Source organism: Triturus cristatus, chromosome 11, assembly GCF_964204655.1.
Source record: "Triturus cristatus chromosome 11, aTriCri1.1, whole genome shotgun sequence".
NCBI lineage: Eukaryota > Metazoa > Chordata > Amphibia > Caudata > Salamandridae > Triturus > Triturus cristatus.
In genome coordinates this window covers 117,332,535-117,359,713 of record NC_140594.1, presented here as the reverse complement: position 1 = coordinate 117,359,713, position 27,179 = coordinate 117,332,535, and the positions used below count along the sequence as shown (strand labels likewise).

Here is a 27,179-nt window from a genome sequence, read left to right as displayed (position 1 = left end):
ATTTCAAACTACCCATGCCCCAACCAGGCATAGTGCCTATCACCCCCCCCTATTAATTGAGAGGAACTTGGTTTGCAGCTATAGCCCCTCCGCAATAGTATAGGGATAATTTCATGGTATACTGGATACTGGGGAGATGCACCTTCTCTATCCCGTGGCCTTGCCACCCATTGTCATAACGGCAGTCCTTTATCTTTCTATCATTACAGTCAAGTGTCAATTGTCAACTCCAAAGTGGCAGAGAATACCTTTGCCTGGGTTACTAATGTCACTGTCCTACCTCACGTTCCTCTGAGGTGATTATTTGCGTCTATTGTTTTGTCCCCAACGTTGTTGTCTCAGCTGCGTGAAATGGAATCCGCCTCTCTTCAGTGGTTTCGTTCCACTGTCGAGCATTGCTGTCAGATCTTCCAGCCGTGGGTCCCCCAGTACGGTCTTTATTTGGTTTCTCCACCCGGCGCCAGCCCTCCAGCCACTCCCAGACCTCCTCTGGGGAGGAGAAGAACCATGTTATGCCGCCCGATTCAATACGGAGTTTCTATGGGAAAAGCATGGCCTATTTTATGTCTTTGTCCCGTAGTGCATGTTTGACTTTCAAGCAGCTATGTCTTCGAGCCTTACTTTGGTGGTGAAGTCTGGGAAAAAGGTTATCTGACTGTCCTCGAGTTTAAGCGGTGCTTTTGCTCGCGCCGTCTGGAGAATATTGTCGCGATCCCTGAAGTTGAAGACTCTGGCTATAATTGGTCTCGGAGGGGCCCCGGGCTGACCTCCGGGGACCCGATGGGCACGCTCTATGGAAAAGTAGCTTGAAAGTCTTTTGGGCTGCAGCTGTTTCAGAACTAATTCTTCCACAAATAAGTCTACTGCAGGGTCTTCTGCTCGTTCTGGAACTCCCAGAATGCGTATATTATTTCTCCATGCCCTGCCTTCATACTCGTCAAGTAGTCCTTCCATTCGTATCTGCTTGTCTTGTAGCTGGCTTACCTGCTTTTTTAGCAGGGCGGTATCCGAATTCAGGACAGTTGTAACTTCCTCTATGTCTTTCACCCTGGTATCCATTTTCCGTAGGTCGGCTCTTATCAAGGATACCTCTATATTCACAGTGTCAATACGGGTCTCTAGGGAGGTTCGCTCTCCCGTAATGGCCGCCATGATGTCTTGGAGTGTCAGGTCTTTTTTGCTGTGTCGGTTGTTCTTGGTTGTCCTGCGACCTTTGCTGTCCTGCGGTCTCTTCTTCCCCCGTTTTGGACCAGGCAAATTTAGCCAGTTTAGCTTGCGCAGGTGTTTTGTTTCCGTTTCCGCTCGCCATCTCAAGCTGTGAGGAATACCGATTAGCTTGTGTTTCTGGTGGGTCGGCACCAGTACTCACCGCCGCCTGCCCTGGGGTTACTATTCACCCCTGTCGGGTTTCTTGCCTTACCGACCCTTCGTGCGAGCCCAGGTGAGGATCCGGACCTGCCGTAGTCCCAACGAGATTTTATCGGGTGCTTGTGCCTCAATCCACCATGCTTTCTATACCCTTCCCCACTCAGGGCTGGGGCAGTGCTGCGCGTTCAGTAGGAGCGCAGTGGTATTGTGCACTGAGATTGTCTTTTATTCTCTGGGAAGTCAGATCAATTAGGGAGCCCTCTCAGTCCTTCGTGAGCGTGTGGTCTTTCGCACTGCCTGGGTTTTTAAAGTTTATTTATCAAAAAAATAAAAATATATTTAGTTAATCTTTTTTCTTTTTATGTAGGAATATTCATTTTATAAAAGGAAACAGAAACATATATCACAATATTTTCATGTATTATATTATGGAGCACCCAAAACCACAATATACATAAACATTTACATACACAACAAAAAATATAACACAGTGTAAATAACAGAACTCACAACCCATAATCAAACTAAGACAATTCCGGGGTAAGAGAACAATAACCATAAAAAGCAAAGAAAAACAGACTTTGACAAAAATTACAAACATGAATAATTTGTTCTTGTTGGAAAACCACACTCCCACTCTGAAAGGGTGGTGGTGGTCTTCCGGACACACTGTGGTAGCTTGGCTCGAGTGGTCAGGAATCAGGCTCCGTGCTAAGCATACGACATACCCAAACAATAACCATGCGTGCATCCGTTCCAAAAACGACTCTACACCGTAAAAATTATGAAAATATCTTTCTTTATCTTCTTTTTCTCTTAGTTGCCGATTGGATAAAATAAATAACAATCACAATATACAAACTTTTTGGATAGTGCAGATCAAATAAATACTGGCTTAATGATTCAATAAATAGGGGTGATCATAAATACTGAAGGCATAAATAAAAGTGCAATACATACAGGCAATTAAATATTCTGAGGCAATAAATACTGTAACCAATAAATATTGTGCATCAATAAATACTGTGGACCAATAAATACAGTGGAACAATAAATAGGTTAAATACAATAAATACAGTGCCCCTAATAAATACTTAAAAGCTGACAGTGACACTCATAGAATCAGATCACATTTGAATTCCTAAGGGCTGATTTGGCCCAGGCACAGCTTGTGGGGATGTGGAAGGCTTGGGGGTGTCTACTCCCTGGCTTGGACAAGGCTGAGGCCTAAACTGAGGTAGATCAAGGGGGGAATACCAGAGACCTGGCTCTCTCTCTCCACACAACCTCTCTAGATTAGTCCCAGTTCACCCCTGGCGCAGTCAGGTTGGTTCCAGCACCTCCCTAGCCCCTTAGAGCAGTCTCTCAGGTCTCCACAGGGCCTTAGGCGCCCTCTACTCCACTTACTGCCCTTTTTCTGATGCTCCGACGCCGCTGGAGTCGTGTCGATGCCGTGAGGCGGTTCCGGTTCGATGTCGGCGGCCTCGGCACAATGTCAGTTCTCTGACGACGCCGGCAGGCGGCTCCGGTCTCGATGTCGGCGGCCTCGGTTCGATCTCGACCTCCGATTCGATGGCGTCGGGCAGTCTTACTCGATGTCGACTTCGGGCGGCTCCGGTCCGATGGCGACCTCGGATTCGATGACGTCGGCCGGCCTTGCCTCGATGTCGACTTCCGGCGGCTCCGAAGTGCGATCCTCACTCCCGACCTCCGGTGTCCCTCTCCTTAGGTTTCCGGCGACTCCGGAGTGCGACCTCCACTCCTGACCTCCGGCCCGATCCTCACAGGTTCCGGTGACTCCGGAGTGCGATCCTCACTCCCGACCTCCGTTGCACTTCACCTCGGTCTCCGACGACTCCGGAGGGCGGACTTCACTCCTCCGATGACGCCGCTCACTCGACCTCGGGTGACTTCCTCCTCGACCTCTGGTATTCCTCTCGACCTCTGGCGGCTCCGGGTACGACGTCTGCTTTTCCAGTCAGCGCCGCTTCTCCACCTCGGGCTCCAGGTCTTAGGCTACTCGACGTCGGACTTCAGGGAAACCAGCTTCCAGGTCAGGATCTTGCTGTTCTCTTGTTTCTAAGGCCTGTTCCTGCTGTCCAGGTCCTCAGGATGGTTTTTCTGACTTCTTCCCACACAGGGCTCTAGGCTGGGCTCCGTCAGTAGGGACTAGTATCAAGGGTGGGTTTATGGACCCCACTCCAGGCACAAGTTTCCACCCCTGCTGCTTCACTCCTTCCTCCTTCACGTTTGTGCTGCTCACCCTTCACCAGTCAGGTGCCAACTGCCAGCTCCAACTGCCAACTCTCTGTCTTAGCTTCCCAACATTCTAAACCGCCTCCAACTGTCACAGGGTTCTGGAATGTTCTGGAAGGTGCTGGTAGGTTCCAGTGGATGCTGGTGATGTCACAGGTGGCCACCATTTTGTGCTTCAGGCCCTCAGACAGAAGTTTCAGGGGTAGCTAAAATGGCTCCCTGAATCTGCAGCAACACGAAAAAGTCTGGTGGTTCCCAAAAAGGAAAAATTCAAACAGGGTTTGAGGCAAAAGTGGGACAAAATAAATAATGATGAGGAGGGACCACCCAAAGGGCTGACAGGTCTAACACGCGTCCCCCCCAGCTGAAAGTGGGGAGAGCTACCCAACCCCTTGGGAGTTCTCATCACTAAGGCGGAAATACCTTGAGAGACCGTCTGCATTGGCGTGGTCCACTCCAGGCCGATGTTCCACCTGAAAGTCCATTCCCTGTAGGGAAATAGACCACCTCAACAACTTGGGATTCTCCCCCTTCATTTGCATCAGCCAACGAAGGGGTCTGTGGTCGGTCTGAACCAGGAAGTGCGAGCCAAACAGGTATGGCCGCAACTTCTTCAGAGCCCATACCACTGCAAAGGCTTCACGCTCTATTGCACTCCACTTCTGTTCCCTGGGAAGTAGTCTCCGGGATAGGAAGACCACGGGTTGATCCAGACCCTCTTCATTGAGTTGCGATAACACTGCCCCAATGCCATGTTCTGATGCATCTGTCTGGACAATGAACTCCTTGGAAAAGTCTGGGGCCCTTAAGACCGGGGCCTCGCACATGGCTTTCTTCAATCTCTCAAAGGCTTGCTGACAAGCCTCCGTCCAGACTACCCGTCGAGGTTGTTTCTTGGACGTGAGCTCCGTGAGGGGGGCTACGATGGTACCGTACCCCTTCACGAAGCGGCGGTAGTATCCCGTGAGGCCCAAAAATGCTCGGACCTCAGTCTGTGTCTTGGGGGGTTCCCAGGCCATGATGGCCTCGATCTTCGCCTGGAGGGGTTGCACCGCTCCCCTACCCACCAAGTGTCCAAGGTACACTACCGACCCCTGCCCGATCTGGCACTTGCTGGCCTTGATCGTCAATCCAGCTTGTCTCAGGGCCTGGAGAACAGCTTGCAGGTGACGCAAGTGATCCTCCCAGCTGTTACTGAAGACGGCTATGTCATCCAGATAAGCAGCAGAGAAACTCTCCATTCCGGTGAGGATCTGGTTTACCAGGCGCTGAAACGTGGCAGGTGCGTTCTTGAGCCCAAAGGGCATCACACAGAACTGGTAGTGGCCATTGGGCGTGGAGAAGGCTGACCTTTCCCTTGCTCCATCAGTCAAAGAGATCTGCCAGTACCCAGAAGTAAGGTCAAAGGTACTTCGATATTGGGCAGCTCCCAGCCGGTCAATCAATTCATCCGCCCTAGGGATCGGATGAGCATCAGTTTTGGTCACTGAATTCAGTCCCCGATAGTCCACACAGAACCTCAGTTCTGGTTGGGCACCCGGTGGTGCAGCTTTTGGTACTAACACCACCGGACTGGACCAGGGGCTGCTAGAAGGTTCGATCACTCCTAGCTCCAGCATCTTAGTGACTTCACTATGAATGCTGGCCTTCACCTTGTCTGACATCCAGTAGATCTTGGACTTCACAGGTGGGCTGTCTCCTGTGTCCACGTCATGGACGCACAGGTGAGTCCTACCCGGGACAAGGGAGAACAACGAGGAGTACTGCCCCAGGACCTGGCGACAGTCCTCCTGCTGTTCAGGAGTTAGAGATGGGGAGAGAATCACTCCCTCCACCGACCCATCCTTCTCTTGAGACGCAAACAGATCAGGGAGAGGCTCGCTTTCCACGTCCTCTCCCCCGTCAGTCACCATCATCAAGATGACTTCGGGCCTCTCGTGGTGGGGTTTGAGGCGGTTGGCATGCAGCACCCGCAGGGGCTGACGAGGGGTCTTCAGGTCCACCAAGTAGGTAGCCTTACCCTTCTTCTCCAACACCTCAAAGGGTCCTGACCAGCGATCCTGGAGGGCACTAAGCTCTCCTGGTTCGATCACCCACACCTTCTGGCCAGGCTCCAACTCCACCGGGTGAGCATTGTGGTCATACCACGCCTTCATCACTGCTTGGCTGGCTTCCAAGTTGTCAGAAGCTTGCTTCCACAACTTAGCCATTTGGCTCCGGAAGGCCAGCATGTAGCTCACCACATCCTGGGGAAGCTTTCTGGGAGTTCTTTCCCATCCGTCTCTCACCAGGTTGAGAGGTCCACGTACAGGGTGCCCATACAGAAGCTCGAAGGGGCTGAAGCCCACTCCCTTCTGTGGCACTTCCCTGTAGGAAAAAAGTAAACAGGGTAGGAGGACGTCCCATTTCCTCCGCAGGCTTTCAGGCAGACCTCTGATCATGCCCTTCAAGGTTTTGTTAAACCTCTCCACCAGACCATTGGTCTGGGGGTGGTAAGGAGTGGTGAACCGGTATGTCACTCCACACTCCTTCCACATCGCCCGCATGTACGCTGACATGAAGTTGGTCCCCCTGTCGGACACAACTTCCTTGGGAAAACCCACTCGGGTAAAGATTCCCATCAGGGCCCTAGCCACAACAGGTGCTGTTATGGTCCTCAGAGGTATTGCCTCTGGGTACCGTGTGGCATGATCCACCAGGACCAGGATAAACCTGTGACCAGCTGTCGTTGGCGGATCTAACGGACCCACAATGTCGATGCCCACCCTTTCAAAGGGGGTGCTAACGACAGGAAGTGGTTCCAGGGGAGCTTTCAGCTTCACCCCTGTTTTCCCACTGGCTTGGCAAGACACGCATGTCCGGCAGTAGGTATCGGACGACACTTTCATCTGAGGCCAATAAAAGTGTGGGACAAGACGGGCGAAGGTCTTGTCTTGCCCCAGGTGTCCTGCCAATGGTATCTCGTGAGCCAACTCCAGAAGGAAGGCTCGATAACGTTGAGGGACTACCAAGGCTCGTGACGATCCGTGTAGGGGTGCCTTGGGTTCACTGTAGAGGAGGCCATCCTCCCAGTAAACACTGTAGTTCCCTTCAACGTTCCCTGCTGCCTGGGCTTCGGCCTGTCGCCTCAGCCCCTCAAGGGTAGGGCACTCCCTCTGGCCCTGGCAGAATTCCTCCCTGGACGGGCCTCCCTCCACGTGCCACTCGGCCGGGATGGGTAGATCCTCCAGGTTGGTAACGTCCCCCACCGCAGACTCCTGGTCCACCACCTCCGGTGGCCTATCCGTCCTACGGGGTGGGGACGCCGAGGCAGGCTCCTCCTGTCCTCGGTTCTTCCCTTGACTGGCAGCTGGCTGGGCCTTTGTTCCAGGCTCCAGCCGAAATGAACTCCCTCTTCGGGTAGTCGTGGACCTTGTGCTAACACAGGCCCAGTCAGGTGTACCCAGCATCTCGGTGTGAGTCCGGTATTCCACCTCCTTCCAAGCGTTGTGCTCCATGTCATTCCCCAGCAGACAATCGACTGGCACGGCAGGGCTTACGGCAACTCGAAGTGAACCTGCAACCCCCCCCATTCAAAGGGAACCTCGGCCACAGGATAGTGGCCTGTTCTGCCGTCAGCCATCGCGGCTGGGTGGAGTACATCGGGAATTACCTGCTCTGGAGACACCAGTTGACTACGTACAATAGTCATACTGGCTCCTGTGTCTCTCAGAGCCTCCCCTCTTTGGCCGTTGATGGTGACCCACTGCCCATACTTTGCGGTATTTGCGGGCACCTGGATCTTAGGAACCATCTCCCGTTCTCCCAGGGACACTAAAGTGACACCCGCCCACTCCCTTCCCTTAGTTAAGGGCATCTCCTCCCCGAGCACTACACTAGCTACTCTGGGGGTCTTTCCTCCAGTGGGAGGGGGTGGTCGTTTCAAGCACTTCGGATCTCCTTTATAGTGTCCAACGCCACCGCACTCGTAGCAATGGACAACCCTTGGCTGCTGACTCTGGCCAGGATTAGGGTTTCTGGGTGGGTTAGCCCTAGGGGGAATCCTGTTCCCTTTCCTTGGAAGTTATTTTGGGGGCCTTTGGAGAACTCCTTTTTCTTTTCCCCTCCCTCTTTCTTCTGGGGGGCGCCCTGTCCGGCCTTTTGAGTATCCCCTCCAGTCCCCCTTGTGGACACCCGGGTACTAGCCCAAATGTCCGCCTCCTCAGCAAGCTTCCGGGGATTGGTCAGCTTGCTATCCACCAGGTGTTGCCGCAGTTCAGGGAAACATTTCTCGAGCAGGTGTTCCTTCAGTACTAGGTCAAACAACCCCTCGTAGTTCCTCACTTCACTGCCCTGAATCCATCCTTCCAGTGCCTTCTTTGCATAGTCCAGGAAGTCCACCCAATTCTGTGTGCCCAGTTTGTGACTACCCCTGAACTTCTGTCTGTACTTTTCAGGTGTTAGTCCAAACTTTCTGATGAGCGCCAGTTTCATGGTGGGGTAGTGGGTGTGCTCATCCTCCTCGAGGGCCAATAAAGCATCCCTACCAGCTGGAGGCATGTACTTGTACAATCCCCCTCCCCAGTACTTCTCTGGAACCCCATGGGCCCTCAACGAGACCTCATAGGCCGCTAGCCACTTGGCGATATCGTCGCCCACCCCATAGCTAGCTACTATGTCCTTTGGCAGGTATGGTTTAGATTCCCTGGAGATCTCTTGGGTTTGGCTGCCACCATTAGGAACAGGTTGTGCCCCGATTCTCAGGATCTGAAGATCTATTTCTTTCAGTCGTAATTCATGGGCCATCCTCTGCTCCTCCTTCTCCTTCTCCAGCCTTGCTAAGTCCCATGTGAGCTGTCTTTTCTCCCTCCGGTCTGTTAACTCCACTTCAGACAAGCCACCGCTAGAGGCACTGCTGCCCTTCCTGGAAATGGTTCTGGGCCCCGCTGACAGGTTCCCCACCTCAGGTTGGTACATCTCAGCCCCCTCGGTGTCAGGCTCTCCATCCCTGTCTTCCTCCTCAGCCTTGCTTTCCCGTCGTGCCTCCCCCCAAGCCCTTAAGCTGGTTTGGAGTGCACCCTTCTTTGCTCCTGGGGGACAGTACACCCCCTCCCGCTGGCAAAACTCCCTGAGTTGGGCCACAGTGTACGTTTCTAGATTTTCTAGTACAAACTCCATCTCGCCCACTCAGGTTAGAGGACAGGTATTTGCAGTAACAATGCAGGGGGGTACCTTTAATAATACCTCCTCCCACCACCAGAGTAAATTTGGAAAAAACAAAAACCCACAATTAGGAAGGCCGCTTTGAGAAAACTCCCGGTGTAGGCCTATGGACTACCCACAGTTATTGTTGAGTATACGTAGGCACAGCTCTATCCCACCACTGAACACCAATTTATGTTGGAAAACCACACTCCCACTCTGAAAGGGTGGTGGTGGTCTTCCGGACACACTGTGGTAGCTTGGCTCGAGTGGTCAGGAATCAGGCTCCGTGCTAAGCATACGACATACCCAAACAATAACCATGCGTGCATCCGTTCCAAAAACGACTCTACACCGTAAAAATTATGAAAATATCTTTCTTTATCTTCTTTTTCTCTTAGTTGCCGATTGGATAAAATAAATAACAATCACAATATACAAACTTTTTGGATAGTGCAGATCAAATAAATACTGGCTTAATGATTCAATAAATAGGGGTGATCATAAATACTGAAGGCATAAATAAAAGTGCAATACATACAGGCAATTAAATATTCTGAGGCAATAAATACTGTAACCAATAAATATTGTGCATCAATAAATACTGTGGACCAATAAATACAGTGGAACAATAAATAGGTTAAATACAATAAATACAGTGCCCCTAATAAATACTTAAAAGCTGACAGTGACACTCATAGAATCAGATCACATTTGAATTCCTAAGGGCTGATTTGGCCCAGGCACAGCTTGTGGGGATGTGGAAGGCTTGGGGGTGTCTACTCCCTGGCTTGGACAAGGCTGAGGCCTAAACTGAGGTAGATCAAGGGGGGAATACCAGAGACCTGGCTCTCTCTCTCCACACAACCTCTCTAGATTAGTCCCAGTTCACCCCTGGCGCAGTCAGGTTGGTTCCAGCACCTCCCTAGCCCCTTAGAGCAGTCTCTCAGGTCTCCACAGGGCCTTAGGCGCCCTCTACTCCACTTACTGCCCTTTTTCTGATGCTCCGACGCCGCTGGAGTCGTGTCGATGCCGTGAGGCGGTTCCGGTTCGATGTCGGCGGCCTCGGCACAATGTCAGTTCTCTGACGACGCCGGCAGGCGGCTCCGGTCTCGATGTCGGCGGCCTCGGTTCGATCTCGACCTCCGATTCGATGGCGTCGGGCAGTCTTACTCGATGTCGACTTCGGGCGGCTCCGGTCCGATGGCGACCTCGGATTCGATGACGTCGGCCGGCCTTGCCTCGATGTCGACTTCCGGCGGCTCCGAAGTGCGATCCTCACTCCCGACCTCCGGTGTCCCTCTCCTTAGGTTTCCGGCGACTCCGGAGTGCGACCTCCACTCCCGACCTCCGGCCCGATCCTCACAGGTTCCGGTGACTCCGGAGTGCGATCCTCACTCCCGACCTCCGTTGCACTTCACCTCGGTCTCCGACGACTCCGGAGGGCGGACTTCACTCCTCCGATGACGCCGCTCACTCGACCTCGGGTGACTTCCTCCTCGACCTCTGGTATTCCTCACGACCTCTGACGGCGCCCTCTCTCGACCTCTGGCGGCTCCGGGTACGACGTCTGCTTTTCCAGTCAGCGCCGCTTCTCCACCTCGGGCTCCAGGTCTTAGGCTACTCGACGTCGGACTTCAGGGAAACCAGCTTCCAGGTCAGGATCTTGCTGTTCTCTTGTTTCTAAGGCCTGTTCCTGCTGTCCAGGTCCTCAGGATGGTTTTTCTGACTTCTTCCCACACAGGGCTCTAGGCTGGGCTCCGTCAGTAGGGACTAGTATCAAGGGTGGGTTTATGGACCCCACTCCAGGCACAAGTTTCCACCCCTGCTGCTTCACTCCTTCCTCCTTCACGTTTGTGCTGCTCACCCTTCACCAGTCAGGTGCCAACTGCCAGCTCCAACTGCCAACTCTCTGTCTTAGCTTCCCAACATTCTAAACCGCCTCCAACTGTCACAGGGTTCTGGAATGTTCTGGAAGGTGCTGGTAGGTTCCAGTGGATGCTGGTGATGTCACAGGTGGCCACCATTTTGTGCTTCAGGCCCTCAGACAGAAGTTTCAGGGGTAGCTAAAATGGCTCCCTGAATCTGCAGCAACACGAAAAAGTCTGGTGGTTCCCAAAAAGGAAAAATTCAAACAGGGTTTGAGGCAAAAGTGGGACAAAATAAATAATGATGAGGAGGGACCATCCAAAGGGCTGACAGGTCTAACAGTTCTATACATATATTTTAATTAATCGAGTGTTCAAATTCAACATTAGTGCATTGATCAACAGAAATGTGCCGACGCGTGTTTCGGATGTAGCTGGAAACTGAACATATCCTTCATCAGGGCACTGTCTGTATGTAACATGTTTAGTGGCAGAAAGACATCTGCAAGGGATGCACTCTCACTTGTTATTAAACTGTGCAGGGTGCTCAGTACAAATTACAACCAATGGTCTGGAGAACAGAAAAAATAGAAATGAGTATAATAGATGCTGTTACTAACTAACGGCACTAGCCGAGCCTAGTGAGTCAATAGAGAATCATGCTATCTCACCCATGAATGTGTGTTTAAGGATAGAGACATGGGTGTGCACAATAGTCATGCGGTTTTCACCGAGCAAAGTGTGTGTAGAATTAGAACCGGAATGTGTCACAGAAGTCAAACAAGTTGGAAACCAATATTGTAAACCCAAAAAGATGCCAGAGTATCATAAGCTACCTGTGAATAAAAACACCATAAATGCTTAAAGTAGAAATATTAACCTACTAATAAATCATATTCTCTGACACAATTATAAGGTGGCATGAAGGGTAGGAGTCCTCACAATCTCAGTGTCCAATGTAAATGATCTCTCATTCGATGTGAGATCTAAGGCAAACAAATTATCATATAACAAATGCCTGGAGTATGTCTAACTTAAGGTGTAGTGATCACAGGAATGGTTACATACCTTAAATGATAGGGAGATGTTGCCAGAGTATGGGCCGTGTCTATCATGTCAGGGTTTCATAGATATTAGTAGCAGAGCAACAAAATCACAGAGCACATCCAGAGCGCACGAAGATGGCGAGTCCGCTCGAAAAATACACATGGTCAGTCAGGAGGAAGGTATGATGACACATCAGTCCCCACAGTGCTGGTACTTTCATCCCAGATAATGATGGTCAGGTGAATATGTCTTTACTCACCTACCCTCCAAATGCCTTAGCGGTGCTGGCACTGGAGCCCTGCAGTCTCATCTGTGCAAAAGAGATGTATTTGAGTCTTGTCAGTATCCATGATCGTCTACAGCACTTGGGTCTGCTTCTTCATCAGAGACAAAGGGCTGATGGACGCCCAGATCTTAAATCTCTGCACTCATTTAGTTTCATAGCGAGTGTGACTCACTGGATGTTTTATTACTGAGGCCCACAGTGCCTCGCCGAAACATCGGATGCCCTTCCATGCACAGTGGCTTGGTTCTGAAAGGCAGTCTCGAATGCCAGTGCTTTCCGGGTCTTGTTGTTCTCTTTCTGATACTTCCACCTCTACCATATATAATCGAAGACCAGTTTTCCTTTTGGAAGCATCAAAACACCTGGGGCAGATTGATCAAGAATTCACACGGCAAGATACCTTGCTGCGCTGCGTGAAAGAGCAGGAATGCGCCGTATTTAACATTATACAACATATTCCTGTCCTTGCCTTGCGCTGGCGCACTTTTGGCTCCCTAGCGCCAGCACAGGGGTGCAAGGGTGCCTGTGTTGTAAGCAGGATTGTTTATGTGCCAAAGGGACACCTTCCTGCTCAAAGACAATCCTCCGAGGCATTTTGCTCTTTCTATGTGTGCTGTAGAATGCAGCACATAGAGGAAAAAACGAGGAGAACTATAGACCTGGCTAAGGAGAGCAGTGGTGTGGAGTACTTTCCATCTCGGGTGCCGGGTTTGATAGTTTCAGAGTGAGTCCAGGGGCACTTCTAGACCTCATGTTCACATTTGCATAAGACGGTGCATTCCTGGAGGGCAAGGGTCATACTGAAAATAGATACATGCAGGATGAGGTTGATTGGTGAGCTTTGCCATTGTCAAGTCATTTCCCAGAATAGTGCTGCAGAATAAGGGTTGAGTTGTTGGAGGAGCTTGTTTCAAATTCTCATGGTGTAGACTGCTTACTTGTTCTCTTTCTCATCCATTTTGTGTCTCTAGCATCTCCCGTAATATGAGGGAAGTTATTGCTCAGACTGTCTCTAGCATCTTACGTCAGATGAGGGAAGTTTTTGCTCAGACTTTTCAAGGTAGTTTTTATTTTTCGCCTGGACAGCACTTGCGCTGTGTTTGTGAAATCTCTAGTATTTAATATATATTAAAAGGGGGCTATTATCAATTCTTGTAACCGAACTACTGTGTTCTTAACACTGTTGTGTGACACTTTTTAAAAAAAAATACTTTTAGTGGCGCCTGCACGCATTGCAATAGCTGTGTTACATTCCCGATCTTTTTATTGTAATGCCACCGAAGAGTTTTCATTTGATCCCGTCTACAGTTTATGTGGGCTTAAGTTCTTGAACTCGATGTTATGATTTTGTTTGAGGCAGTTATACTACTGTGCCTGCACGAGCTGTGTGAGGATCTCGCATCACTGTCGCCTCATATTCGAAGAACTAGACAGCACTGCCATCTACTTGTTATTTTTTTCTTGAATATAAAAATTGCTCGTTTACATTTTCTCTCAAAGGGGGCATATTAACAAGCCAGGCGATACAATTATCGCCGCTTTAACGGCAGAAAACTGCCGCTAAAACGGCGATAATGGGCTTGATAATATGCTCTATGAAATTCCAATTGAAACCCATGTTAGATGTGAAGGACATCTAACATGGGCTTCAATTGGAATTCCATAGAGCATAATCAAGCCCATTATCGCCGTTTTAGCGGCAGTTTTCTGCCGCTAAAGCGGCGATAATTGTATCGCCTGGCTTGTTAATATGCCCCTAGGTGAGGCCACCGGGGACTGAACCAAGTCGGATAGTCAACCTCTGATGTCTTTGTTTTGTAGGTTTCGCATGCACCAACAGCTTATTATTAATTCCATTGGCGAAACCTAATGCATTTACCAATGCTTGTGTTGTGTTGAAGGCTTTGTTCCACCACGCAGTAGGACTAAGTTTGATACGTGGATGTGATTGAATTCCTTCTTGTTGGTGATGAGGCCAGCAGCTCTAAACCAATTCACTGCTTGGCTGGTGGAGATGATGTGGCTGTCGCATACAAGGGCACGGACAGTTGAGGGAAAACGATTGGGTGTACGAAACATACGTTTAGGTCTCAGTACAGTAGGAGGCTCAGTTAGTATCTTGAATTTTTATCCTATGACCTTTAAGTGACAGGTTGAGATTTGTGTGGAACCCCCGTGACGTGGCGCAGTGAAATAAATCATTGACGTTCTGAGACTGCCTTCTCCTTGCCTGCGTCTCAGGCGAGGAGCTCAAGATGACCACAACTCAGGTTTGACCACATTGAGCGCAGCGTTAGACATTTAGGGTTGGGGGGGGGGGGGGTTACGGGTTAAAAGCAAAATCAGAGTTCGCAGGCCGCGCCCTCGCCCTGCCCCCGCACATGGGTGCACGGGGCATTGGCGGAGACACCAAACACAGCAGGGTACAGCACACGCTCCGCCCACGAGGGTACATAGGGGCAAGCAGACACGAGGAGTGGGTTGCAGTGAGATGATGGTGGCCGTGCTTGCTCTGCTCTGGGAGAGGCGGAGGGCGAGCCTGCCCCTCCTGCGTCAGGATTGCGAGCGCGCGATCTGACGTCTCCGCCAGCACGTCACAGTTCGTGCGCGCATCCTGACGTCATCCCTTTGTGAAGTCACTGGAGCTACGTTCTATAGCGTCCCCTGGTCACCTTGGCATCCCTTGGACCTGCCTGCATGTGCTGCCCGTGAGAGCGCTGTGCCCCCTCCTCGGTACCCCCACCTGCCGAACTCTCACTGACTCAGGCAAAGCCAGGGGGTATATGCTGCCCTTGACCAATATACACTGCGTAGAAGCTGTCTCTGGACAGGCTCCTCGCGGCCACTGGAGGGCGCCCACGTTTCATCATGCAAGTACCAAAGCCCTGTTCCTGGTACTTGTTTTTACAACCGGGGTTATGACTTATGGAAACAGTTGCGGGTTCAGGACATATTTAGGGATTTTTGTTTAGTATGTAGGGATCTAACCGTTTTACAAGGGATCAATACCTATTGCGGTCAAGTTATGCGAGCTGAACTTCCAGTCTGCTCGGTTGAGGATTGGTATTGACTGTCATGGCGCGATTATACTTTATTGTAGGATTTATTTAGCACTTCATATCATTGTGGTCGGGGAACAGGTTCTACGCTACAATATTAGGTGGCGGGGGGCATGGGATTTTTTTTTTGTCGTGAATGACTAGACAAGTGCTCTTGGCCTAGAGCGCTGAGCCTCTCCCCTCAGATGGAGGAGGGGGAAGGGGGGAGGGGGGGGGGGTCAGAGTTAGTACCCCTAATATAACGATAATTAGCAGCAACACCCGGCGACGGTGATCCGGCCAGGCTCCAAAGTGGACGTTGTGTTATCGGTTCATTCTAGAGAATGGTCAACGTCTCCAAGGCAACTCTGGCGCGTAAGGCTCCCATGTCACCCAGGGTCGAGGGCTGGCTTTTTCAAAACTACCTAACGTGTTCCCAGAGTTGGTGCAGTTCAGCTAACACACATGAAACAGACGGTGGGTTAAAAGAATCTCAGGCCTGGAGCACTGGATGTCTTTGGTGACATTGAGTCCTCTGATTCCCCTATTGCCGGAGGACAAAAGGCAGGGTGAGCAGACACAGTGAGTGCAGGTCGCTCCCAGCAGCATTTTATATTCGCCAAGCGGTGCTCGCCTTAAGGGTGCTGTATGATGTATTTGTAGTAAGTTCTGTTTTTCGTTTAGATATGTGAGAGTTAAAGGTGAGATAGGAGCAACGCACAGCTCTTTTCATTGTCTTCTCTACATCCAATCATTGATCTGTGTCTGGAGTCCCTCCTCTAGCTTTACTAGCCCAGGCAGTACCTGGACCGTCTGACTCGCACAGTAACGGGTGCACATTATGGATTTTGTTCAGCTAATAATGTAACGTGCCCCGCTTGTTCTTGTTGAAACAATACAAACTGCAGAGCTGTTGTTGGTCCCTAATTTATAAGAATGAAAATCTGCAAAGAACTAAGTAAAATAATAATTTTTATATTCCTTGTTTTTTTCAGATACAGTTAAAAAACTGCAAGATCAAAAGCATGACATGGAACGGGACATCAAAACGCTGAACAGGAAGCTGCGGGTACGTCTAACCTTTAGGGTCAGGAAACACTGAGCCCTTTGGGCCAGGAAACACCAAGCTGCTGTCAAAAAGCCCCAGACATGAGAGGGAATACCAGCACCGTCCACTGCCATTTCCCCCCTCCACGTTAGAGGCGATCATAGTTCTGCATGACCCGTTGCTTAGCCATCTGCGACCCCTAAGTCTAGAAAAAACCATAGAAATGCAGTTGAGCACCCCACACCTTTGGGGTTCCGTTGCAATTTCCTTTACAGCCACTTTTAAAACAAGGGACTTAAACTGACCTCCCCAATCACCCTCTGAATGAAAGCTGCCCTAGCCAGAGAGTGACAGAAGCCGAATGGAGCTCCTATTCCCCACAGGCCCTTCCACAGAGCACACTGTGTATTCAGATGTTTGGTGTGTGGCTCAGGCAAACCTTTAAACTGTACCACATACACCCCCTAAAGGGCGTTTAATACCCCCTACGCCTGCACAAATGTCCATTCGTATGGAACTCTCTCCTCTCCCACTTGGCCATAACCAAAGGGAAAGACCCTGTGTGCTGCATCGAGGTTCATTCTGGTGGTTGCACCTCTGCGCCATATATGGTTGTGGGTTGGAGCTTGAAGAGAGCCTGAAATTCAGCACTTATCCTCCACCCACTGTGTACAGTTTCACTTTAGAACACAGGGATACGAAAGACTAACCTGGTTTTTAGCAGAAGGTACTTTTCTGTTGCCATCACACATAGCTGCCAAGGCTTCAGAATCCTGTGAGTGACATTTTCATAATTTTTGTGTAATTATGAGTGACATTTCAACAACTATAAATGACACTTTCTAGCAAGCAAAATCAAGCAATGAAGACCAGGGAAACATACATATCAGACATTACACCCATTTGCGCATTGAGATTGGCTCAATCATGTGTTCAAACACACATAGTTGATCTAAATGAGCCTGGTGCAGCATGTATCCGGCCTGGCTGGGGAGATAGCTGCACACCACTCTATAAGGTGACTCGCATAGTTGCTCTAAATAGCAGACAAACCCCAACCTAAAACGAGTTGTGCGCTAACGTAGTAGCTGAAAAAAACGAGCAGAACAGACAGTGACTGCAGTGCACAGTTTTAGTCAGTACAAGGGCAGGCAGCTCGATTAGAGAGCACACGCCGCAAATTTTATTATAAGTGCAGCTATTACCAACTAATATACTGGACTCGGGCACACATACTTCTTTCGAGGGCGGTGAGCCGGCGCCACGGCAATTCGCCTGAAAGGCATTTTAAGTGTGTCCCGGAGAGCCGGGCACTTGCCTATTTCCAGCTCTATCACCTGCCCCTTTCTTCGTTCCTGCCTGACACGCACTTACTGCCCACTCACAGGACCAACACAGACAAACAGGCGCAGGTGTAAGGACTTGAACAGGTTTACCCATAGTCCGCAAAATGACCTGCATTCCTCGTGGGAAAAGAGTTGCACGGGGCAGTTAAATTGGCGAGCCGGCTCCTGGCAGCAATGACTCCTCACACCTTATGAATCTGTCTCAATTCTGAGCACACACACATTCTTAGTCCCGGCCGGTGGGGTCTGGCCCGGCTTTGGGATACTATGTGTGAGCACTGTAGCGGCGAGCTCTCTGCCATATTGCCTGTGCAGCAGTGTGTGCCAGCGGGTACACAAAGGGCCTCGGCAGGGTTCTGCTCGTGCCACAGAAACAGAACTGCCTTAAATTCAAGTGCCTCGCTCTACTCATAATGTCTCGGTAGCCATCGTGACGTCAGTGATTTCTAATGGCTAGCGGTGTCCAGTGCGTTAAGTGTTAAACTGTAGCACAGTGCAGCTCTAGTAGCTTGAACCAGAGCCCTCAAGCCTGCCAGGAGCAGCGCGCACCGTGCACTTCCACTGCAGCTTATATAGCAGCACTCCAGCTTCACAGCTGACCAGGCGCTATAATGCATGACTTTGCATTTCAGTACGATGATGCGTACCACCCCACTGAAATGCATTAGTCTAACGCCTGATGCGTGGTACTTGGAAGGGCTGATCAGTCCGTCAGTGTCCCTGTCCGCGCTCTTACCTGTAACTGAAAAAAGTTCCTTAGGCTGACTGACTGGAAGTCTTTACTCTTTTACACGTCAAAGCAGGAAGCCCTTGAGGACCACATAGTAGCAGTTTATGGTCTTTGGCCGAGAGGTTGTTAAAGAGAATATCTTCAATTAGATTACCTTATTTCTTTCAGGAGTTTTGCATCTCCAAACATGTTGCCCTGCAACCGCTTCTAAACACCCAATTATGCACTGTATAATTGTTATTTCTGAAAGCTGTATCTTCATATGAGAGAAGAGTCTCAGAGCTCTTTTTTATGAGAACTCTTTTTTTTCCTTAAACTATTTTGTCTACTTGACAGCTGCTAATTAAAGCTTTCTTAAAACAGCAAAGGCGCATTCTTTAATCTTTATCTTAAAAAACGAAAAAAGAAAGATATTTAGAACGGACTTAAGGTACAAGTAGTGGGCTACAACATGTTGACCACGAAGGCTGCTCCAGATCCGATAATATAACAGTATGGTAACAGTTAGCCACCAGTTAATTTTTCTTTTCTTTTGAGCACAAATTCCTGAACACTGAATCTTTGGCCTTTCATTGTTTCTACTTCAGAAACATTTTGTGAAGCTTTTTTGTAGATGTGTTTATTTTTCTTTACCTTCCACATTTTAGGCAAGTCGCATTTTAAGCACACCCGTGCCTGAAGGCCTTTATGGTGTTTTCATCTGGGGGTGTATTGGGAGAGATGAGATAGTCAAGTCATCTTTCTGAACACACCGCTTTGTTGGTACTGACACATGTTTAATTGTATGTTGTCTATGTCCCTGACCTCAAATACCAACTGATCCCACCGAGCCTTTCGTAAAATGAAGAAATAAAAGTGACGTACCGGCTGCCTATCCCCAATTCCTCCACCCCGAGCCACTCACTCTTCTGTCTTCCTCCTTTCACTCGGGGCTTCCCTCCCTCATTCCAGTCAGACATGTCCAATAAACCATGTCATCCTGTCACCTATTCCCACTTCCTCTTGGCTTTCCTCCCTTTCTTCCTGGAGCACCACACTTTGTCTATTACAGAGAAGTGAATAGCAGCTGCTGTGCTCTTCTGTGTAGAGTGCTGGGATCGCTGTCTGATTCTCAGCTAGAAGGGTCCCAATGCTCCCAGGTGCACACCCCCTGCCCTTGACCCACACTGTTTTAGCACACAGCCTTTGCAGTGTCAACCCAGACCTCCTAACCATCAGGGTCTTTCACGTTAACTCTTTAGCACCACCACTTCTCATCACTAAAATACTTGCTAGTTTGTACTCTTGCCTATTTGTGTGATTTCATGGGAATGGTTTCTGTTTTGGGCGTGTCAATCAAGTGGGCTATTCATGGCAGTGTTGGCTGACCTGCTCATAGGTTGCATGTCTTCTTGTATTTGTTCAGTACACCCAGAGGCAGTTCACTGAGCCCACGGACTTCTTCAGACTAGTGGGTTTTGTCGCTTTTTCCGGCATGCTGTTCCCACTTCTGCAGACGGGCTGCTGTCTCTTCAGCTCCCCATGTGCGTACACATGATTATCTCTCTAAGCCTCCTGCCTGGAAGTGGCCTTTCTAAGAGGGTGATTCCTCTCAGCAATTGATTCTTCTGCTGTTTTTCTGTAGGGTTGTGCTGAGTTGGAGTCTGTTGTTGAGTGGTCTTTTTCTCCTCATTACCGTACTTGTTTCTCTCTGGTGCTGCAGGAGGAGTCTGCTGAGTGGCGACAGTTCCAGCAAGACCTACAGACTGCTGTGGTGATTGCAAATGACATCAAATCTGAAGCCCAGGAGGAGATTGGTGACCTAAAGCGCCGGTTGCATGAAGCCATCGAAAAGAATGAAAGGCTTACCAAGGAACTGGACGAAACCAAATCGCGCAAGTATGTGGACCCCGTCTGAACGCAGACCATCATGAACTTATCGCTAAGGTTTTCTCCTTTGCCAAAACAGTGCACACATTTGTTTGCTCCAGCTGCTGAGATTACGTTGCAGATGCACTCTGCTAATGGCTTTGCATGTATGTAGATATGCATGTATGTGGTATCTAGATAGTACAAACCTAGCTGGAGGCAATAGAGAGCTGTACAGGATCAAAGGCGCATAGGCATTGAAGCAGAGCTTTTGCAGGGCAGACAGGAGAGAAGCCGCTAGGTTCTGAGGGAGGAAAGGGACCGTCTTCGGCAACGAGATGTTATGTGAATCAATTGGTTTCCCCCTTTTCCTTAATTTGAGGTTTTGGGTGGCCTTAAGGGATATCTGTTTACTGTTCCAGACCCTGGGTACGCAGACGAGGAAGGCCTGATTCCTGGCTTTCCAGAGCAACCCTGTCTGCATCTCGTCTGCTAGTGTGATCTGCTTTGCACAGTGCTAGCAGCTAATCATAACCTCCCACTTAAAAAGAGATCAGGGGCACCAGGTCATGGCTATGTTGAAGGGTTGTCTGCTGAGGCACCAACTCTTGGCAGCATGAAAGGCCTGACTGCACTGAAATCCACTCAAGTCCGCATGAAAGGCCTGACTTCACTGAGAGCCACTCAAGTCAGCATGAAAGGCCTGACTGCACTGAAATCCACTCAAGTCCGCATGAAAGGCCTGACTTCACTGAGAGCCACTCAAGTCAGCATGAAAGGCCTGACTGCACTGAGAGCCACTCAAGTCCGCATGCGCGGTTAGTTTCATAGACACCCAAGTGTCTTAGTGTGGCCGTTTTCAAAGACGCAAAGGCAACTTTTCTCTGTAGCTTTCTCAAGGTAGTTTGTTTCTGGGCCACATTGTGCTTTGTGTCCAAGATGGAGATCTTTGATGGAGACTCTTTGATAGCTGGCAGTCACTGAAGTGTTGCTAGTGCAGGTGTAATGATTGGTTCCTTATTAGACCAAGGATAAGGTGAGCCTCTGGCTTTGCCCAGTGCCGGACAGGATCACGGCGAGGACCATCGATGTCTGCAGGTCATTTAGAATCAGTAACAGTTCAGGGTCAAAGAGGAGTCCAAAGTTATACTAGCTTGACTCTTTGCAGCACTGACTTACATTATATCACTGGGTTGTGTACAATCACCAGGTCATTGTCTGATAAGTGCACCATCTGTATACATAATTTCACGTATACCTTTTTATTGCGCTTTTACTCATTTGTTCGTTTTTCATGTAAACTTGCAACCATTCACCGCTCTTTGCCTGCACACAGTTACCCTTGAAGAGCGCCAAGTGAGGATCATCAGCAGCTGTTGATTTCTCGCCTGCGAAGGTTCAAGGGTGTTTTGGGGCTGACCACTGGTCTTGGTAGCTGAGAACCTTGAAAGTGCAGCGGTCTGTGAGTTGTGGCACCTAGTGACAGTTGCGCCCGTATGCAGTGTTTCGAGATGTGGCATCCAGTGGACAGACACAATTTGTTCCTGTGCGGAAGTCTTGAAATGTGGTATCTAATAACAGTCAGGAATTGTGCCTCTACAGAAGTCTTTGAGTTGTGGCATCCGGTGACAGCCTGTACAAAGATCTTTCAGTTGTGTCACCCAGCGATGGCCACCAGTTGTGCCTGTATGGAGGAGGGCTTTGAGTTGCGGTATCCAGTGACAGTTGCGCCTGTACATTGGTCTGTGAGTTGTGACAGCCAGTGACAGCCACCGGTTGCGCCTGTACAGAGGGCTTTGAGTTGTTATCCAGTGACAGCCACCGGTTGCGCCTGCACAAAGGGCTTTGAGTTGTCATCCAGTGACGGCCTCCATGTGTGCCTGTACAGAGGTCTGTGAGTGGTGTCATCCAGTGGCCGCCTCCATGTGTGCCTGTACAGAGGTCTGTGAGTGGTGTCATCCGGTGACGGCCTCCATGTGTGCCTGTACAGTGGTCTGTGAGTGGTGTCATCCGGTGACGGCCTCCATGTGGGCCTGTACAGGGGTCTGTGAGTGGTGTCATCCAGTGGCAGCCTCCATGTGTGCCTGTACAGTGGTCTGTGAGTGGTGTCATCCAGTGGCAGCCTCCATGTGTGCCTGTACAGGGGTCTGTGAGTGGTGTCATCCAGTGGCAGCCTCCATGTGTGCCTGTACAGTGGTCTGTGAGTGGTGTCATCCAATGACAGCCTCAATGTGTGCCTGTACAGAGGTCTGTGAGTGGTGCCATCCGGTGACGGCCTCCATGTGTGCCTGTACAGTGGTCTGTGAGTGGTGTCATCTGGTGAAGGCCTCCATGTGTGCCTGTACAGTGGTCTGTGAGTGGTGTCATCCGGTGACGGCCTCAATATGTGCCTGTACAGGGGTCTGTGAGTGGTGTCATCCAGTGGCAGCCTCCATGTGTGCCTGTACAGTGGTCTGTGAGTGGTGTCATCCAATGACAGCCTCCATGTGTGCCTGTACAGAGGTCTGTGAGTGGGGTTATCCGGTGACGGCCTCCATGTGTGCCTGTACAGAGGTCTGTGAGTGGGTCATCCAGTGGCCGCCTTCATGTGTGCCTGTACAGAGGTCTGTGAGTGGTGTCATCCGGTGACGGCCTCCATGTGTGCCTGTACAGTGGTCTGTGAGTGGTGTCATCCGGTGACGGCCTCCATGTGTGCCTGTACAGGGGTCTGTGAGTGGTGTCATCCAGTGGCAGCCTCCATGTGTGCCTGTACAGTGGTCTGTGAGTGGTGTCATCCGGTGACGGCCTCCATGTGTGCCTGTACAGGGGTCTGTGAGTGGTGTCATCCAGTGGCAGCCTCCATGTGTGCCTGTACAGTGGTCTGTGAGTGGTGTCATCCAATGACAGCCTCAATGTGTGCCTGTACAGAGGTCTGTGAGTGGTGCCATCCGGTGACGGCCTCCATGTGTGCCTGTACAGTGGTCTGTGAGTGGTGTCATCCAGTGGCAGTCTCCATGTGTGCCTGTACAGTGGTCTGTGAGTGGTGTCATCTGGTGACGGCCTCCATGTGTGCCTGTACAGTGGTCTGTGAGTGGTGTCATCCGGTGACGGCCTCAATGTGTGCCTGTACAGTGGTCTGTGAGTGGTGTCATCCAATGACAGCCTCCATGTGTGCCTGTACAGAGGTCTGTGAGTGGTGTCATCCGGTGGCGGCCTCCATGTGTGCCTGTACAGTGGTCTGTGAGTGGTGTCATCCGGTGGCGGCCTCCATGTGTGCCTGTACAGAGGTCTGTGAGTGGTGTCATCCAGTGGCAGCCTCCATGTGTGCCTGTACAGAGGTCTGTGAGTGGCGGCCTCCATGTGTGCCTGTACAGAGGTCTGTGAGTGGTGTCATCCGGTGACGGCCTCCACGTGTGCCTGTACAGAGGTCTGTGAGTGGTGTCATCCAGTGGCGGCCTCCATGTGTGCCTGTACAGAGGTCTGTGAGTGGTGTCATCCAGTGGCGGCCTCCATGTGTGCCTGTACAGAGGTCTGTGAGTGGTGTCATCCAGTGGCGGCCTCCATGTGTGCCTGTACAGAGGTCTGTGAGTGGTGTCATCCAGTGACAGCCTCCATGTGTGCCTGTACAGAGGTCTGTGAGTGGTGTCATCCAGTGACATCCTCCATGTGTGCCTGTACAGAGGTCTGTGAGTGGGTCATCCAGTGGCAGCCTCCATGTGTGCCTGTACAGTGGTCTGTGAGTGGTGTCATCCAGTGACAGCCTCCATGTGTGCCTGTACAGAGGTCTGTGAGTGGTGTCATCCGGTGACGGCCTCCATGTGTGCCTGTACAGAGATCTGTGAGTGGGTCATCTGGTGACGGCCTCCATGTGTGCCTGTACAGAGGTCTGTGAGTGGGTCATCCAGTGGCAGCCTCCATGTGTGCCTGTACAGAGGTCTGTGAGTGGTGTCATCCGGTGACGGCCTCCATGTGTGCCTGTACAGAGGTCTGTGAGTGGGTCATCCGGTGACGGCCTCCATGTGTGCCTGTACAGAGGTCTGTGAGTGGTGTCATCCAGTGACCGCCTCCATGTGTGCCTGTACAGAGGTCTGTGAGTGGGTCATCCGGTGACGGCCTCCATGTGTGCCTGTACAGAGGTCTGTGAGTGGGTCATCCAGTGGCAGCCTCCATGTGTGCCTGTACAGTGGTCTGTGAGTGGTGTCATCCAGTGACAGCCTCCATGTGTGCCTGTACAGAGGTCTGTGAGTGGTGTTATCCGGTGACGGCCTCCATGTGTGCCTGTACAGAGGTCTGTGAGTGGGTCATCCAGTGGCAGCCTCCATATGTGCCTGTACAGTGGTCTGTGAGTGGTGTCATCCAGTGACAGCCTCCATGTGTGCCTGTACAGTGGTCTGTGAGTGGTGTCATCCAATGACAGCCTCCATGTGTGCCTGTACAGTGGTCTGTGAGTGGTGTCATCCAATGACAGCCTCAATGTGTGCCTGTACAGAGGTCTGTGAGTGGTGCCATCCGGTGACGGCCTCCATGTGTGCCTGTACAGTGGTCTGTGAGTGGTGTCATCCAGTGGCAGCCTCCATGTGTGCCTGTACAGAGGTCTGTGAGTGGTGTCATCAGGTGACGGCCTCCGTGTGTTCCTGAACAGAGGTCTGTGAGTGGTGACATTCGGTGACAGCCTCCATGTGTGCCTGTACAGTGGTCTGTGAGTGGTGTCATCCGGTGACGGCCTCCATGTGTGCCTGTGCTCTGTGCAGAGGGCTGTGAGATGTTCTTTCAGAGGATACTTTTGATTGGCCGGTTCTTTTCCACCGCAGCGATGGAGTGTCGCGAAGGTGTATTGATTAGACGTCAGTACCACAGGAGCCACCGAGGCCCGGGCAGTGAGCGAGCTGTCCGTCAAATGTAAAGCATGTTTGCTGCCCTGACGCTCACGGGCGCCGTGTGCACACTGAGGCAGTCTTGGGAAATGTGCTCTCGCGTACCATTTACAGCTAAGTCCGAGGGCTCGAGCGAGATTGCTCTGGGAGTGCCTAGCGCGTCCGATGGCATCTGAATGCGCCCTCCTCCGTGCCCCCTCTGCATGCTCCTCACCACAATAAACAGACGGATTACCTGGCAAACCCCCGGCTGCTCCAGGTGCCGGCTATTAGCGTCTCATTAGCATATATATCTCTGGCACGGGAGCGCTCTCCTGCGCCGTCCCCCCTGGAGGGGGCCCTTCTGCGTTTGCTGGGGGCTTAAACAGCTGTCTTCGCTGGTGTGGATATAGCGTGAGCTGTCCGGACCCTCTTTAGATCTAATCTTCATTTATTGGATCGGATTGTCAGGCTGTCATCGCACCCCCACAGGGCCGTGGGCGACCCCGGGGTCGCATCTGATGTCCATTCCTCGGGCAATAAATCATGTCCCAGACTCAAAAATGGGGTAAAAGGCCGCTTTATTGGACAGGTAGGCAAATACGATATCTAATTGCATCAATTCATAATCAAACATATTCCGAACTAACACCCCCCGCCCCTAGTCAATATCCCCGTACAACTACCACCCCACCTTGTTCAGCCTAATCCTCCTCCCCAAACCCCTAACTCCATCTCCTGCCTAACTCTTGCCTCCAATTTCTCTCCCTGCTTTCCTCTGCCCGAAGCTATTCCTAATGCCCCCAAACCTTTCCTGCCTGTCTTGATCTCCTCCAACTCTGCCACCTGTCCAAGCGACAACCTCCCTTTTTTTTTTTTTTTTTTTTTTTTTTTTTTTTTTTGTGTATAATATGGGTGGGAGGGTGGGACAAAATTCGTTGCCCTACCTCACCACAAGCTAGGCGTCGCACATAGAACGTTCGGAGAGCGCAGCTCGCGCCGATAACGTTCCAGCCAATCATAGATGCCTACCTGTCTAAAGGGCCATACCATATGCCCGAAGCTACCCGGGGGTGCACGCTCTGCGAGCGGCACCCCCAGGAGCCCTCATCGGGCAATAAATCATGTCCCAGACTCAAAAATGGGGTAAAAGGCCGCTTTATTGGACAGGTAGGCAAATACGATATCTAATTGCATCAAGTCATAATCAAACATATTCCGAACTAACACCCCCCGCCCCTAGTCAATATCCCTGTACAACTACCACCCCACCTTGTTCAGCCTAATCCTCCTCCCCAAACCCCTAACTCCATCTCCTGCCTAACTCTTGCCTCCAATTTCTCTCCCTGCTTTCCTCTGCCCGAAGCTATTCCTAATGCCCCCAAACCTTTCCTGCCTGTCTTGATCTCCTCCAACTCTGCCACCAGGAAAAAACCCTTACTCAGGCGTTTTTCCTGTCCCCCCCCAAAAACCTTTTTCTCTCTCCATGTATATTAAATTGGCCACATATTTAAAAACGTTCTGAAAGCTTCCTGAGCACCACAGCCGCTAAAACTGGGAAATATTTATTAAAATAGAATTTTCCAAAAAACCAGAAGTACTTGAGAAAACAGAAAATCTAAACAACTGTCGCCAAACAGTGAATTATTAAGTAGTGAAAAAACATTGTCTATGACATTCGTAAAAATATCGGGTTGATAAGGAAGAAGAAAAAAGGGGGGAGGAGGATGGGAGAGGAAAGGGGAGAGGAGAAAAAAGGGGGGGAGAGCGATAAACAACTTAACTTACGCCGGAAATCTAAAAACCAGTTCTTATACTATAGAAAAAACTGTAACAAGGAAAAAACGCTGTCGCTTCAACAGCGTAAATCAACACCATGTTTTTACATTCAAAAACTTCAAAATCATTTCTCTTACATTTAAAATATAAATCTCGTTGCCAATGAAAGATAGATGTACGCCATCATGCCTGAAAAATTGATAGTCATCTTTGGTTATCTCATTATGTACAAGCCAATGTATACTATTAAGGATACAGAAACGTTCCATTTCGCGGTTGACTTTCTTCCTTGCTCGCTCCATGGCAGTAAATTTTTCCGCCCCTCTCCATATTCTGCGAGGCATTAGGGCCGTTAACACCAACTGTGTATTAGGCCAAGTGTTCAAAAAGAGTGCAAGGTCAGTTTTCATTTCAATTAAAAGCCCTAATCCCGACAACTGTACCAAATCGTTTTCCCCCAGGTGCAAGATGACCACATCTGGCTTGTTGTGTGCAGATAACTCGCTCATCAAAGGTAAAAACTGTCCCCATCTCATACCACTTTTTCCCCAC

General features: G+C 50.4%; 1 protein-coding gene across 2 annotated transcripts in view; it reads left to right on the top strand.

The window, feature by feature from the left end:
* Positions 1 to 27,179, top strand: part of SPECC1L (sperm antigen with calponin homology and coiled-coil domains 1 like) — a 613,771-nt gene that overhangs the window by 222,859 nt on the left and 363,733 nt on the right. For both annotated transcript variants that reach the window (XM_085634686.1, XM_085634685.1), the window contains 2 exons: positions 16,040 to 16,113; positions 19,871 to 20,046. In XM_085634686.1, coding sequence (XP_085490812.1) covers positions 16,040 to 16,113; positions 19,871 to 20,046 — 250 coding nt within the window. The remainder of the gene's footprint in view (positions 1 to 16,039; positions 16,114 to 19,870; positions 20,047 to 27,179) is intronic.